The sequence below is a fragment of the Crocodylus porosus genome, unplaced genomic scaffold (assembly GCF_001723895.1).
Source record: "Crocodylus porosus isolate Cpor-Errol unplaced genomic scaffold, CroPor_comp1, whole genome shotgun sequence".
In the NCBI taxonomy this organism is placed as follows: Eukaryota; Metazoa; Chordata; order Crocodylia; family Crocodylidae; genus Crocodylus; species Crocodylus porosus.
In genome coordinates this window covers 45,525,822-45,539,074 of record NW_017728906.1, presented here as the reverse complement: position 1 = coordinate 45,539,074, position 13,253 = coordinate 45,525,822, and the positions used below count along the sequence as shown (strand labels likewise).

General features: G+C 40.4%; 1 protein-coding gene across 7 annotated transcripts in view; it reads left to right on the top strand.

Annotated features, from left to right (window-relative positions):
* KDM6A (lysine demethylase 6A) overlaps positions 1-13,253 on the top strand; it is a 176,430-nt gene that overhangs the window by 48,293 nt on the left and 114,884 nt on the right. For all 7 annotated transcript variants that reach the window (XM_019529051.1, XM_019529050.1, XM_019529046.1 and 4 more), the window contains exon 3: positions 6,861-6,919. In XM_019529051.1, the coding sequence (XP_019384596.1) occupies positions 6,861-6,919 (59 nt within the window). The remainder of the gene's footprint in view (positions 1-6,860; positions 6,920-13,253) is intronic.

Below are 13,253 nucleotides of genomic sequence, written 5' to 3'. Positions count from 1 at the left end.
TCCTTCTCTCCTCCCCTATACTTGTAGACTGGTGTCCTTCAGTTCCCATTCTGTTCTCTTATAGTTCAAAGAAAATTGCTACAACTCCATGAAGTGTTAAACAGGCTTTGTCAATGGCCATTTGAAACTAGTTGTAAACCAATAGAGATTAAAAATAAAAGTTCACTGACTGAGAAACTAGCAGTATTTACAGCTGTTCACTTGCATTTAACTCAATTGTCTGTTAATAATTGACTAAGAAGGCAAAAAAAAACCCAGAAAAAAACCCTTAATAGAAATTGCAAGGTCAGAGAAAATACTGAGGATTCACTTTAGAGCTGTGAGGCATACTTTTCTAGTAGCAACCTTGTGTTTTTGTGTGTTATTTTTGTGCATCATAAACCAGTTGTTTTTATAGCAGTGGTATCAAACATGGCCCACAGGTTGCTGGACTCTGCACCGTGTGCACTGCAGGCAGCACAGGTGGGCTGTCTGTGGTGCCACATAATCTGTGTCCCAGGTCCAGCCTGCATGCTGTGGGCAGCACATACCCTTATTCAAGAGCTATGAGGATTCATAGAAACCATCTTTAAACCACTTGCCACTCAAAGCAAAAGTTTCCTACAAGACACCAGAGACTTCCTCAACAGAATTCCAAATACCGGCCATCTGAGAAGGCCATACTTGCAACTATGGATGTCACCATCCCAAGCACACCAAAAAAACTCCCAATCTGCAGTCAGGCCTTTTTGATCAAAGATCAGACCTTGAGTAAATGTACCATGGGGTAAAAAACGTTGGGAAACGGTGAAGTAAAAGATTCATTTAATTGAGGCATCTGATGGTTTGCATGAAGCTTTCTTTAAACTTTTTGAATAGGTTGCTAGAGTATGTATATAATATCAACTTGAAAATGGGAAATATGTTGAAGCGATACTTATATTCTGTGCCTCTTATTTACAGATTGGTAGGGGAAAACTTTTATATACAAATTGCTAGGCACCCAATCTTATATACAAAGCACTGCTATTTTTCACTTTAATTGAATACTCTTTTCGATTCATCTCATTCCGTGAAGAAACCTATAAAGATTGAGGAGCAAGAGAAAGTTTGTAGGTCAGGTAGTCTGTGTAGTAAAACATGTTCAACATCCCACCTGGCCCAGCTTTAGACTTTCACTTAAACACTGAAGTGCCACCCAGTCCTACCTTCTGTCTTCACTTTTACCCTAGAATTCTTCAGAAAGTGAATTGAGGATGTATAACAGTTTGTGTTAAAATTAGTCATTTGAAGATATCAACCATATATGGGACCCTGCTTGAATTATTGGTGGGAATATAATCCAAATGAAAAACCTGTGTAAATTTCTTTTATAATTTACCAAGTCCTCCTTAGCTACAAATCCGGAATCCCTTGTAAAAGATACTGTACAGCATACTTTATAATAGTGTGACAGAACACCTTTTTGGGTGTCTGTCACTTTAAGGACTGGAGCAGGGAGCTGCCAGGTGGCTGATGAGAGTGGCCATTTTGGGAGCTCTGTTATAAGGGCAGAGTAGTTTGTGTTCAGCTGCCTGGGGAATAACATTGCCTGGTGAAGCTCCTGTTCCAGGAATACTCAGAGGTAAGGATGAGGCTATGGGGGCAGAGGCAGCCTCATTAGTTCTGGGCATGACCTAAAACCGTACCCTGCTGGGATAGGGAGGCCTGGTGGGCCAGCTTGTGGCGGGGTAGGGCCACCAAATACAGGACTGAGAACCTACCTGGTGTAAGGGGTGCCCAAATCCCTGCCCCCACCTTCAGGTGGGTTACTAGGAGAGTTAAGGGGGGCCAGGCATGTAGAGTAGCTGCACCTGAGTTCTGTGGCATGTTGGACCCTGGGTGAGCAGCACCTGAGCCCAAGGGTGGTGTAAGACCCTGGGCCTTAAGAGTTGCAGAGCAGAGTTTGTGAGCCAGTTGAGCTCAGGGAGGAGTGGTTGAGTCCTAAGGGGTGGAAGACCCCAAGCCCTAATGTTAGGGGTGGAGTTCTGACCTGAGAGAGGGGTGTAGTGGTCCAGTGAGGGGCCACGGGTGAATTAGACCCATAGTTGAGCAATCGCTCAGTCCTGTTCAGGTGAGGGTCAGAGGCCCAGAAGACTCTGCCAGGGTTGACCAAGGGGTGAAGAGAAAAGCCTGAGGATCCCCTTGAGTAGGGTGGAGTGTGTGGCCTGGATAGGCAGTATGCAAGAGACCAGATGAGAGCCGGTGGAGTGCAAGAGGTCCTGGTGAGAAGTGGGTGTGGCCTGAGAAGTCAGCATGGTAGAGACACAAGTATGTGTCCAGTTTGATCTGGCTTAGAAATGGAGGTGGAACATACTGTGAGACAACCATGATGCATAGGACACATGTAGGGGTGGTAGGAATGTGTACATATCTCCCATGGTCATTTGGGCGCACGAAGGGCACCCTCCCGCCCATTTGACGTCATAACCATTTTTCAACTAGGCACGGCAGGCAAGCAAGGTGTGTGGTTTGCACATAGACAGGGGTGAGGCTGTGCCAGTATCAGCCCTGAAAGGTGCCTTCATCACAAATATATTACTCTGAAAAAACATCGTGAGCACCAGTGGTGTCCTGTACACTTAGAGCTACCGGGTAGACGTGGTCCGTAATAATCTGAATCATCATGTGTTTTGGAATAAAATATTATATAGTGTAACTTTTACTCTGCTTTAGAATGGAAGTGACAGCATACCTTAATGGATGTTACAACCAAGCACACATCTAAATACAAAGTAAAATAAGTCAGACATACCAAAACCAGAAAATATAAAGGAAAGCTGTTTCACCATAGCCTAAAAAACAACAAGCAGGATATAAAGGAGTACTTTTAGATGATCAAAACAGCCAGAGTAATTCATTTTTAATGCACTTAGAGACCAAGATTACAGCTTGAAAATTCAAACAACCATATTTTCTTGCTTTACAACCAAATTTAAAGTCTTAATTACAGTTGGACAAGTCATGGAATCATTTGCTTTCCTCCTCAGTTGATCATAAAATACCAGCATTACTTTGAGCTAAATTTTGTCATGATCTTTACAAAAGATGCATGTCAGGATCTGCTAAGTTGTAAGGTCTTATTATATAAGAGAACCTTTTCTTGTGCTGCCAGAATGTTTGTAACAACAGCTGTTACTCATTTGAATAGCTTGTGTGGCTGTCCTGAATTAGTAGCTTCCAGTGGAGGAATTAAGAAATCATTTATTTTCTAGCTTTCAAGCTGGCACCTGCTACTTCTTACTTGGTTTTAGGAGCTCACATACCCTGTCTTAGAGAGTTATTAGTCTCTGGAAGAAATAAAAGCATAGCTTCCTAATAAATTATTAAGTCAAGATGAGAGAGAATTAATGACATTTATGGGTTTTTGTGTTTCCTGAGCTTTAAGCGACCAAGCAGTTGAGATTGCTATCAATTTTTGGTGGTTGAGAAATTAAGCTCAGTCTGGTTATTGAGATCAGTGGTCAGTAACCTTCTCCAGCTGTGGACCAAGAGTAATCCAGTTTGCAAGCAAGTCTAGGACGTAGTTGCCACCTGTACCTTTTGCCCTCACTGCAGCATAAGAGTAGCAGCACTCACTGCCAAAGCCCCATGTCTGCAGGCTGGATCAAATGGCTCTATGGGCTGTAGGTTGCTGACTGCTGATCTAGACTACTTGAAACATCAGAAACACCAGTGGATTGAAGTTGGATGATTGTCAGAAATCTGGAGTACCATACAGTATGAATCAGTGGAGGATGTAAAGTCTTAGTTTTTCAAAAAGAAGTTAAACCCGATTAATTTCTAACTTATACTGCACGGCGTAGGTCAGTTTACCTAAATGTTTCACAGTTGTTGTTTTGCATTATTGTTATGTTTGGCTAGCCATGGAAACATGTCCATATGAAGTTTAATGAATATTTACATTAAAGCTGGTTTTAATGCGTGTGTGCATCCTAAAAAAAATTGAGGCTATTGCCAGGATATCTTGTCTACTTTTAAGGAACGTGAGCAAGTACAGTATGAGTTTTATAGCAGAAGGAACTTGTTCCTGAGATGTGGTAGTACTAAGTCTTCTGCATTTAATAAGGTTTGAAGGGTCCAAATAATCACAGATGATTTTCCATATTCCCAGCACATAGCAGTCTTGTTCAATTCTGTCTGCCAACAGCATGTGTTTAATGAGTGCAGTTGCCACTGCTTAATATCAGTAGCCAAAAAAAGCTTTCACATATATTAAGAAGAAGAAAAAAAGCAAGGCAGAACAATACAATGATTGTACAGTTGGGAAGTTAGGTTTGCTGTATAACGTTACTAATTTGCTGAAGCAGAATGTGGCTCGGGCTCTCTTTCTGAAGTCTGAAGTATTGAGGTATCAAGGGAAATATTGTCTAGAAATACATAGCCAGCCAGGTCAGAGACTTCATCATCTTAAACATGGTTAGACATCCAAGTTTGTCTTCTCTCTGTCTTGTCCCCCTACCTACTAGTATTGATTAACAGCATCTCATTAATGTTAATCAGTTAGTGAAATTCTGTACTTTGAAAGGTCCTTTATTACAGGTCCAAAAATCATTTTTGCCTTCCTTTCTGGGTTAGTTTTTAATAAATATCTTAGCAAGGCATACATTTATGTTTATCTATCTGTCATTCAATTTTTTTACTTTCCTTCATTCCTAGCACCTAGTTATTAAAAGATAGCTAGAAAACAAGTATAAAAATAAAGGATAAACTTAAAGTTATTTTATTTCTGTTATGTTGATCTTTTTCAATCACAGTTCCAGAAGTGCTTTAAAAAGCTCAATCAGTACTTTTCTACCATTAGTAAACGTTTTGCAGGAGAATTGTAGTAGTAGCTTTCAGTTACTATCTTGCGTGCAGTAAGCATTTACTGAACCTCATCACTTCTACATAGTCATAGACGACGTGCATTTCATGCTGTTGCTGTGTAGTTTTCTACTTTGTTACTGACATACAGCGTAGGCAGCCATTTTGCTATTAGTTTCTGAAACACCGTTGAACATGTTTGGCTCATTGTGGGATCTTGTAAAACATCAGTCACCATAATATATATTAATTCTCTACACATTGTTGAACCTAACCATTGTAGAAGCTGTGTTCATACACTCCCCTTGAAAATGTCTTTTGATATTGAATATTTAATTGCCGCTGGAACTATTTGGAACTTGCAGATGAAGTTCCGATTTAAGTGGGTCTTCTTACAGTGTTTGTATCTAAGACACAACTAAGACCAGTGGTCAGCAACATTTTGCAGCCATGGGCCAGATCAACCCAGCTCAGGTCCCAGGTTGGTCAGTGCTTCCAGCCTACTATGCAGTAGTGGCATGATATACAAAGCCCCCAGCTCCATAGGCTGGATGTTGCTGACCCTTGACTAAGGCTGTTCTTTGAATTGCTCTGTGCATCGGTTGTTTTCAAAATGAAGCTTGTTTTTGTTTTTGACCTGTAAAATTTAAACAGATTTTTAGTTATGACTGTATAGATACCACAGCAGCTGACATCATCTTGGCACTTAATGGGATGAAATTAGAAACAGGATTATGTTGATGGAAGAAGTCAGCAGCTTTCATCCTTCCTTGGCCTATTGGAGGCCATGTACTGATAATTTATCTTTTCTGAAAACACTGTTTTGACTTCACAACATGAATGGAAACAGAAATGTCTTGAAGAGAAGTCTCAAAATATGTCTTAACAAGTACTTGTGTTGTGGCATAATGTTTCTTGAAAGAAAAATTAGTTCATGTTTGTAATTGTTGGAATGTTTTTCAAAAATATATGCAAATAATTTGTAGAATTGCTTAATATGTTCATCATGTTAAGAAAGGCTTAAATGGTGATCCTATTACCTTGCATTCTAAGCATGGATTTCTTAGTTAAAAAGAATGATTTCTTACAAAAATATTTATATGTGTACATTGAGACTTTTCTCCCTTATGTAGACAGTAACTAGATTACAAAACATGGAAATAAATTCCTTGTAATTTTCAGAAAAGCTACTAACGTGAACTCAGTCATCAGATATGAAGACACAGTGGTTTTAAGTTGGAATGTAATGATCTGAACTCTTAGGATATGTCTCCAACTGCTCAGTCATGTCACCAGGTAGGACCATACTGAAATGTATCATGGTTGCTCCATGTTTCCTGATCAGAAGCAGTATAGCACATGAATGCTGCTGTGCATGCCAGCAACCTTTGCAGAGAGGCACAGTGTTTTGATTTATACACAGTGCTGCGCTGAAGTGGCTACTGTTCTTCTGAGAGCTAACATGTGCAAAGGAAGTGTGGTATATCTCTGCAAGGTGTTCCCTGACACCATAACTGAGCAGTTTAGACATGCTCTTAGTACTCAGGTGAAACAGAATATCCTTAAGCATGATTTCATGTTCACCTTTTATAGTACTTCAGATACTGAAATTAAACTGTTTGCATTTATATACATTGTATAGTTATGCCTAGTGGTATAAAATGTTTTTTCTTTCCATTTTAAATGAAAAGCCTTTAGCCTTTGTTCTTTCCTCTTCTTTTTACAAGCAGAATACACTGCTTCAGAGTCCCTGGCTTAAGATTTTTTAAAAATTATTATCATTATTTTTTATTCTTTTATTTCAGGTTCTCCATAACTAACATCCTCTCATAGTTGAAACAAAGATTGAAGGTTTTCTAGTGAATCTTGTTTTTTAAATAATCTGCATTCTGTTTCTAGAAAGCTAAACAGAGTATTTCATATTGGCAATTACATTTTAATCAAATACATTAACATGCACAAAAAATTGTGCTTGTGTTTTCTTCTAATGTATGGGGCTCTTATTTGAGTTTTAAACTTCTGTTTTTCCTTTACAGAATGCTGCCTTTTTATATGGCCTTGGTTTGGTCTACTTCCATTACAATGCATTTCAATGGTAAGTTGGAATAAATCCTAACGATATCAGATGTTCTGTTTTATACTATATTTAAAAAAATGAATATTCAAAATACTAGCTCACTTTCCATGCAGGATGTTTTAATTCCTTTATTCTATTTTATTTTTTGTACTAACAGTCGGATTTTCAGAGAGATTGTCCTGGAATTCCTCATACTATAATAAGCTTGTGGTGACTGTATTTGCTTAAATAGAAAGTAATGTATATTTAGCTTCCTTCAGTTTGACACAGCAAATTAAAACAAGGATAGTTAGCACAATGTGACCATGTAGGTTTCTGAGGATCAGCTACCAGCCACAGCTAAAAGAAAATGATAATTTTCTCCTTCAGTCCGCTATAGTCTTCTTGCCATTTACTTTCAATTACCTCTTGCACCTTGAGATGACTGCAACTACTGCAATATCATTTGTACTTTTGCTTATGAAAATGGTGAAGAATTACGGAAACTAGATTCAAAATAGTTGTTTAAAGAGAACAGACCTTGGGCAATAATGGAAATTTTTTTAGTATGTTTGAATTGGTTTGATATGAGACAAGCTTAGGAGACTTATCTAGCTAGTAGAGTAGGACCTTGGCTGTGTTGCTAAATCTCTTATGTTATGAAGGTTTCATTTTGGACATTCAGCCCCCATACACCCAGTGGGAGAGCTAGGCTGACCACCATAGGCATCTTAACCACTGTGATTTAACTTTACACAAAGCATTCTGCGTTTTGCAGTGATTAGAGTAATGGATAATTTGGTACTCAATTAATGCCAGAATTCTTACTGTTGCTATACTGGTGAAAGTGTTGGACAGTAACAGTAGGAAATTAAGGAGGAACCTTATTGCTGATAATGCATATAAAATAGTGCACTTTTTTAAGAACAGTTGTGGGTTTTCAATGTTTTACTGGGGGTGGGGAGTAAGAAGGAGAAAGAGGGTTATGGTCAGATTGAGAGGAAATATGCAACAGCCTAGAGTTGCTGGCAGGTCACTTACAGTTATATCCTGTACTGTAGAACGTATTCCTGTATAACTTTGTTTGAATGTTGAAGTAGAAACTAAATAGGGTTGTAACATGTATCATATTTAAGTATAGGCAATTTTAAATGTTAAGAGTGTGCCTCTAAAAGTTTATAAAATATAGTAAATGGGTTCTTGAGATTATATTCTTGTTATCTTGCTGCTGTGATGTTTATTAAATTGGAACTGTGCGTAACAGATTACTGAGTTGACTGGGTTTTCCTGTTGCATTGTTTTGCCAGTCAGGTACAACACCAGAAGGATGATATGGTGGCAGTGCCCTTTATACAATGGCAATTTATGCCATCTATAGTTTTTTTAAAATAATCCTTATTTAATTTAATTAAAAATATTATAGGATTCTAGTAAAATCTCTTCTAATTTGAGAGTTTGGGTTTGGTATAGGCTTTGACAGAAAAAGTTTATGTAGACACCAACATTTCATCACTCTAGGTGAAGAGTTAGAATCTATCTAACACAATAACTATAAGCATAATAGATAATATAGTAAAAGTATTTTGTAAAATAACCTTAAATCGATTGCAATTATGTACACAGATAGAGATATACCTGTAAATATATGGACTAAACCCATTATTAAGAAGAAAAAAATCACTCTGATTCCTTCGTTCTTTCATTTTTTGCTTCAACATTTTCTTGGCTATGTTTCTGTCTCTGTTCTCCTTATATAGGATAATTTTTCCTTTTGTATTTTCTTAATTCCCTACAGTATTCAGATTAAAAAGAAATAGAATTTACCTGATCAAGTGACTGATAATAAACTAATAGAAAAATTGACAGAGATCTGGAGTTGCTTGGATTCTCAGGAAGGAAGTAGAAACCATTTCATAGATTCATAGATGTTGGGGTCGGAAGGGGCCTCAATAGATCATTGAGTCCGACCCCCTGCATAGGCAAGAAAGAGTGCTGGGTTCAGATGACCCTAGCCAGATGCCTGTCTAAGCTCCTCTTGAAGATCCCCAGGGTAGGGGAGAGCACCACTTCACTTGGAAGCCCATACAAGATTTTGGCCACTCTAACTGTGAAGAAGTTCTTCCTAATGTCCAGTCTAAACCGGCCCACAGCTAACTTATGGCCATTATTTCTTGTAACCCCCAGGGGTGCCTTGGTGAGTAGAGCCTCACCAATTCCCTTCTGTGCCCCCATGATGAATTTATAGGCAGCCACAAAGTCACCTCTTAACCTTCTCTTGTGGAGGCTGAAGAGGTCCAGGTGCCCTAGTCTCTCCTTGTAGGGCTTGGCCTGCAAGCCGTTAACCATACGAGTGGCCCTTCTCTGGACCCGTTATCCATATCCCTCTTAAAGTGTGGTGCCCAAAACTGGAGGCAGTACTCCAAGTATTCCTGTGGTCTGACCAGTGGCTGATAGTGACCAGTATCACCTCCTTGGTTCTGTTGGTTATGGGTCTCCTGATGCACGATGAAGTGCAGTTAGCTTTGCTTATGACTTTGTCACACTGATGACTCATCTTCATCTTGGAGTCCCCTATGACTCCTAGATCCCTTTCCACTTCCTTGCTGCCAAGTAGGTCATTGCCTAGGCAGTAGATGTGTTGAATATTTTTCCTCCCTAGGTGCAGCACTTTGCATTTCTCCTTGTTAAATCGCATTCTGTTGTTTTCTGCCCATTTGTCCAACCTGTCCAGGTCTGCCTGGTTTTAAACTCTTTTACAGTGAGATGCCCCCACTCCTCTTCCCTTTAGCAGCTTGGAAGTGACAGAAGGTATGGACACATGTAACAATTAGTGTTTCATTGCCTTTGAAAAGTTTCAGAGGGCCAGATGTGCATGCCCTTTGAAATGGCCAAAAGTGACTGAAATGCTCTTAAGATGTAGTACTTGTTTAAACAAAGTACTGGTTTTGAAGTGTTTCACTTTTGGTTGTGTGTGCAGACAACAGCTGGGTTAAGCCTGGGGCTGGGCGTACCCCCTGCCCTCCCTACCATACCTCTAGAGGGCCCCAGCGACTATGGAACCAAGCCTCCCCTCTCTAATCTTCTCCTCCAAGAGGGAAAGCAGAGGTTCAGGTATTGGAAAGCTCCCACCACCTCTCCCTCTCCCCATTTTGCCACTCACTTCAAGAATAGGCTGGATTATTTCTTGATGTTAATGGGACACATCTTTCTTTTAAATGCTGCCAGCCAAGCCCTGTCAGAGAGAGTTTATTGAAAAATTATATTTAAGAGGAAATATTTGACTTTTAGAGCAGATTAGATTACACCAAATGGTATGTATTTTAAAATGTTTTCTGGGGAACATAGCTTTTGTCTCACTTAAGGTTTTTTAGTCCAATTTTTCTTTTCATATTATATAAATTGAGCAGCACATGATACTATTAATATGCTCAATATATTTTGCAGGAGCCAGGGTACAAACATCTTTAGTAAAGTGCACCTTAATGCCTTCCTCTTTTCTATTATGGTTACAAAAAGTGATTTTGTTTTAAATGGAATAAACAAATAGGTTCCTCAGTGTTCCTTCCAGCTTTAAATAGTTTCAAGCACTCTTTAGTACATGGATTTTTTTCCCCCAAACTAAAGGATGAAAAAGGCATGTTTTTAAGATTCCTTTGTTTTAATATTGTCAGCACATCAATAATGTGACCCCCCTCAGGAATACTTTAAACAAATTCTCCATTTATGTGTCATCTCTTGCCTGCTATTGTTACATCTTTCTGTTCTCCATATACTTGTGTTCTCTCTACATTTACTCTAATGCTTTCCTCTGTGGGCACTTGCAACTGCATGAAAATGAATTATATTTAACTTTCTGAAATGTTTTGCACGTTTCAGTTCTCCAGCCCTCCTAAATGGTATAAATAACATTTTATCACAGGGTTTAGTGGATTTACCATTGTCCCTCTTCCCCCATCAAGGCCTCTCTTTTACTGGATACATAGCTATTACACTCTTATGGCCTCAGCTGTAACCTGGAGAGTGATGTGGTCTACCAGTATCCTTCACCAGTATTAACATACTGAAGGCCCAGATGAATGTTGGAAGTAGCTTGTTTTTAGAAAATAAATTTAGAAGTGCCATTTCCACTGTTAGATTCATAGATTGTTAGGGGCTGGAAAGGACCTTGGAAGATCATCAGGTCCAGCCCCCCACATCAGGGAGGAAAGACAGCTGGGGTCACATGACCCTAGCAAGGTGATGGTCCAGTCTCCTCTTGAAGCTTTTCAGGGTAGGTGATTGCACCCTTCTGGAGGGAGCTAATTCCACAGTCTGGACACCCTCACTGTGAAGAAGTTTTTCCTAATGTTGAGCCAGAAATGGTCTTCCAGAAGTTTGTGGCCATTACTCCTGGTTTTCCCCAAGGGTGTCTTTGTGAACAGTTGTTCACTGAGCCCTTGATGTACTCCCCTGATGTAGTGGTAAGCTGCTACCAGGTCCCCTCTCAGCCTTCTCTTTTTTAGGTTGAAGAGTGTCAGGTCCCTCAGCCATTCCTCGTATGGTTTGCCATGCAAGTATCTAATCATACAGGTGGCCCTTCTGCACTTTCTCAAGTTTTACCATGTCCTTGTTAAAATGCGGTGCCCAGAACTCCACGCAGTTCTCCAGTTGGGGTTTTACCAATGCCAGGTTGAGCAGAAGAATAACTTCCTTGGTTTTTCAGGACATGCATTGATTAATGCATGCCAGAGTATTATTTGCCCTGCTGGAAGCAGCATTGCACTGCTGACTCATATTCATATTGTGGTCTTTTATTACCCGCAGGTTCATTTTGTTCGTGGTGCTTGTCAGTTTGGCGCCACCAAACCTCTGTTGTGTTGGGGGTTGTTCATCCCTAGGTGGAGCAACTTACATTTCTTGATGTTGAACTTCATCTGGTTTTGACTGACCCAGCTTGCTAGCCTGTCTAGATCTGCCTGTATCTGTAGCCTGTCTTCAAGCATGACCACACTTCCCCGTAACTTGGTGTCATCTGCGAATTTGACCAGTGAGCTCTTCATCCCCACATCCAAATAACTGATAGAGATGTTGAAAAGTACTGGTCCAAGCACTGACCCTGTTGGACACCACTGGTCACTTCTCACCAAGACGACACAGATCCATTCATTAGGACTCTCTGGGTCCTCCCTTACAGCCAGCTTCGTACCCATCTAACTGTCTTGTACTTAAGCCCACAGTCCTTCAATTTTCTCATGAGAACATAGTAGGATACCTGATCAAAGGATTTTTGGAAGTTAAGGTATATAATGCAACCTCCTTTCTCTTATCCAGGTGGTGAGTTACCCGATCATAAAAGGAGAGGAGGTTGGTAAGACGAGACCTGCCCTCAGTGAAGCCCATGCTGGTTGTCATTCAGAATCCTACCTTCTGCAAGCCTGTCGCACATAGACTCCTAAATGAATTTTTCCAGGATTTTCCCTGAGATAGGAGTTAAGCTAATTGACCTATAGTTACCTGGGTCCTCCCTCCTCCTCTTCCAGTCCTCGGGGACCTCTCTGGAGTGCCGTGAGTTTTGGAATAGTTTTGCCAAGAGCTTCCTGCTGACTTCAGCTAGCTCCTTCAGCACTCTCGGATAGAGTTCATCTGGTCCTGCTGACTTGTATATGTCTAATTTCTTTAATTGATCACACACCAGTTCTACAGCAACAGTAGGAAGGCAGTCATTCCTGCCATGCTCTTTCTGTACCCTGTCTGGTGTGATTCCTCCCCCCGCCCCCCCTTGACCCAGTGAAATATCGAGGCAAAGTAGTCATTCAGGAGTTCATTTTTCTCATGAGTGTCGGTAACCAGCTGTCCTGAGTTATTGAGCACTGGCCCCACACTCCCGTTTGTTTTTTTTTTCCTGTTCCTACATACCTAAAGAAGGACTTCTTGTTGTCCTTGATTCCCATTGCTAATCTCTAAGTTCAGTTGCCGCCTTGGCCTTCCTAATTTGTGCCCTGTAAATGCGGGCTGTTGTTGTATAGTCTGCCTTGGGGCCTGTTCCTTAGCTTCCATTGTTTGTATGCCTCTTCTTTATTAAGAGGACTGTGATTTCTTTGTTTAGCCAAGAGGGCTTCCCAGCCCTTCTGCTACCTTTTCTTCGCATGCAAATAGACTTCCTGTGTGCTTCAAGGATCATGTCCTTAAGGAACGACCACTCTTCATGCACACCTTTTGCCTTTGAAGTACAAGATTGCAACCCGGCTATCAGATTTGTCTGCCTTGTTTCATACTTGGTAGGGTCAGAAGGGACCGGAGCAGATCATCAAGTCCGACCCCCACCATGGCAGGAAAAAGTACTGGGGTGAAACAACCCCAACAAAAGGTGTTCATGTAGCCTTCTCTTAAAGAC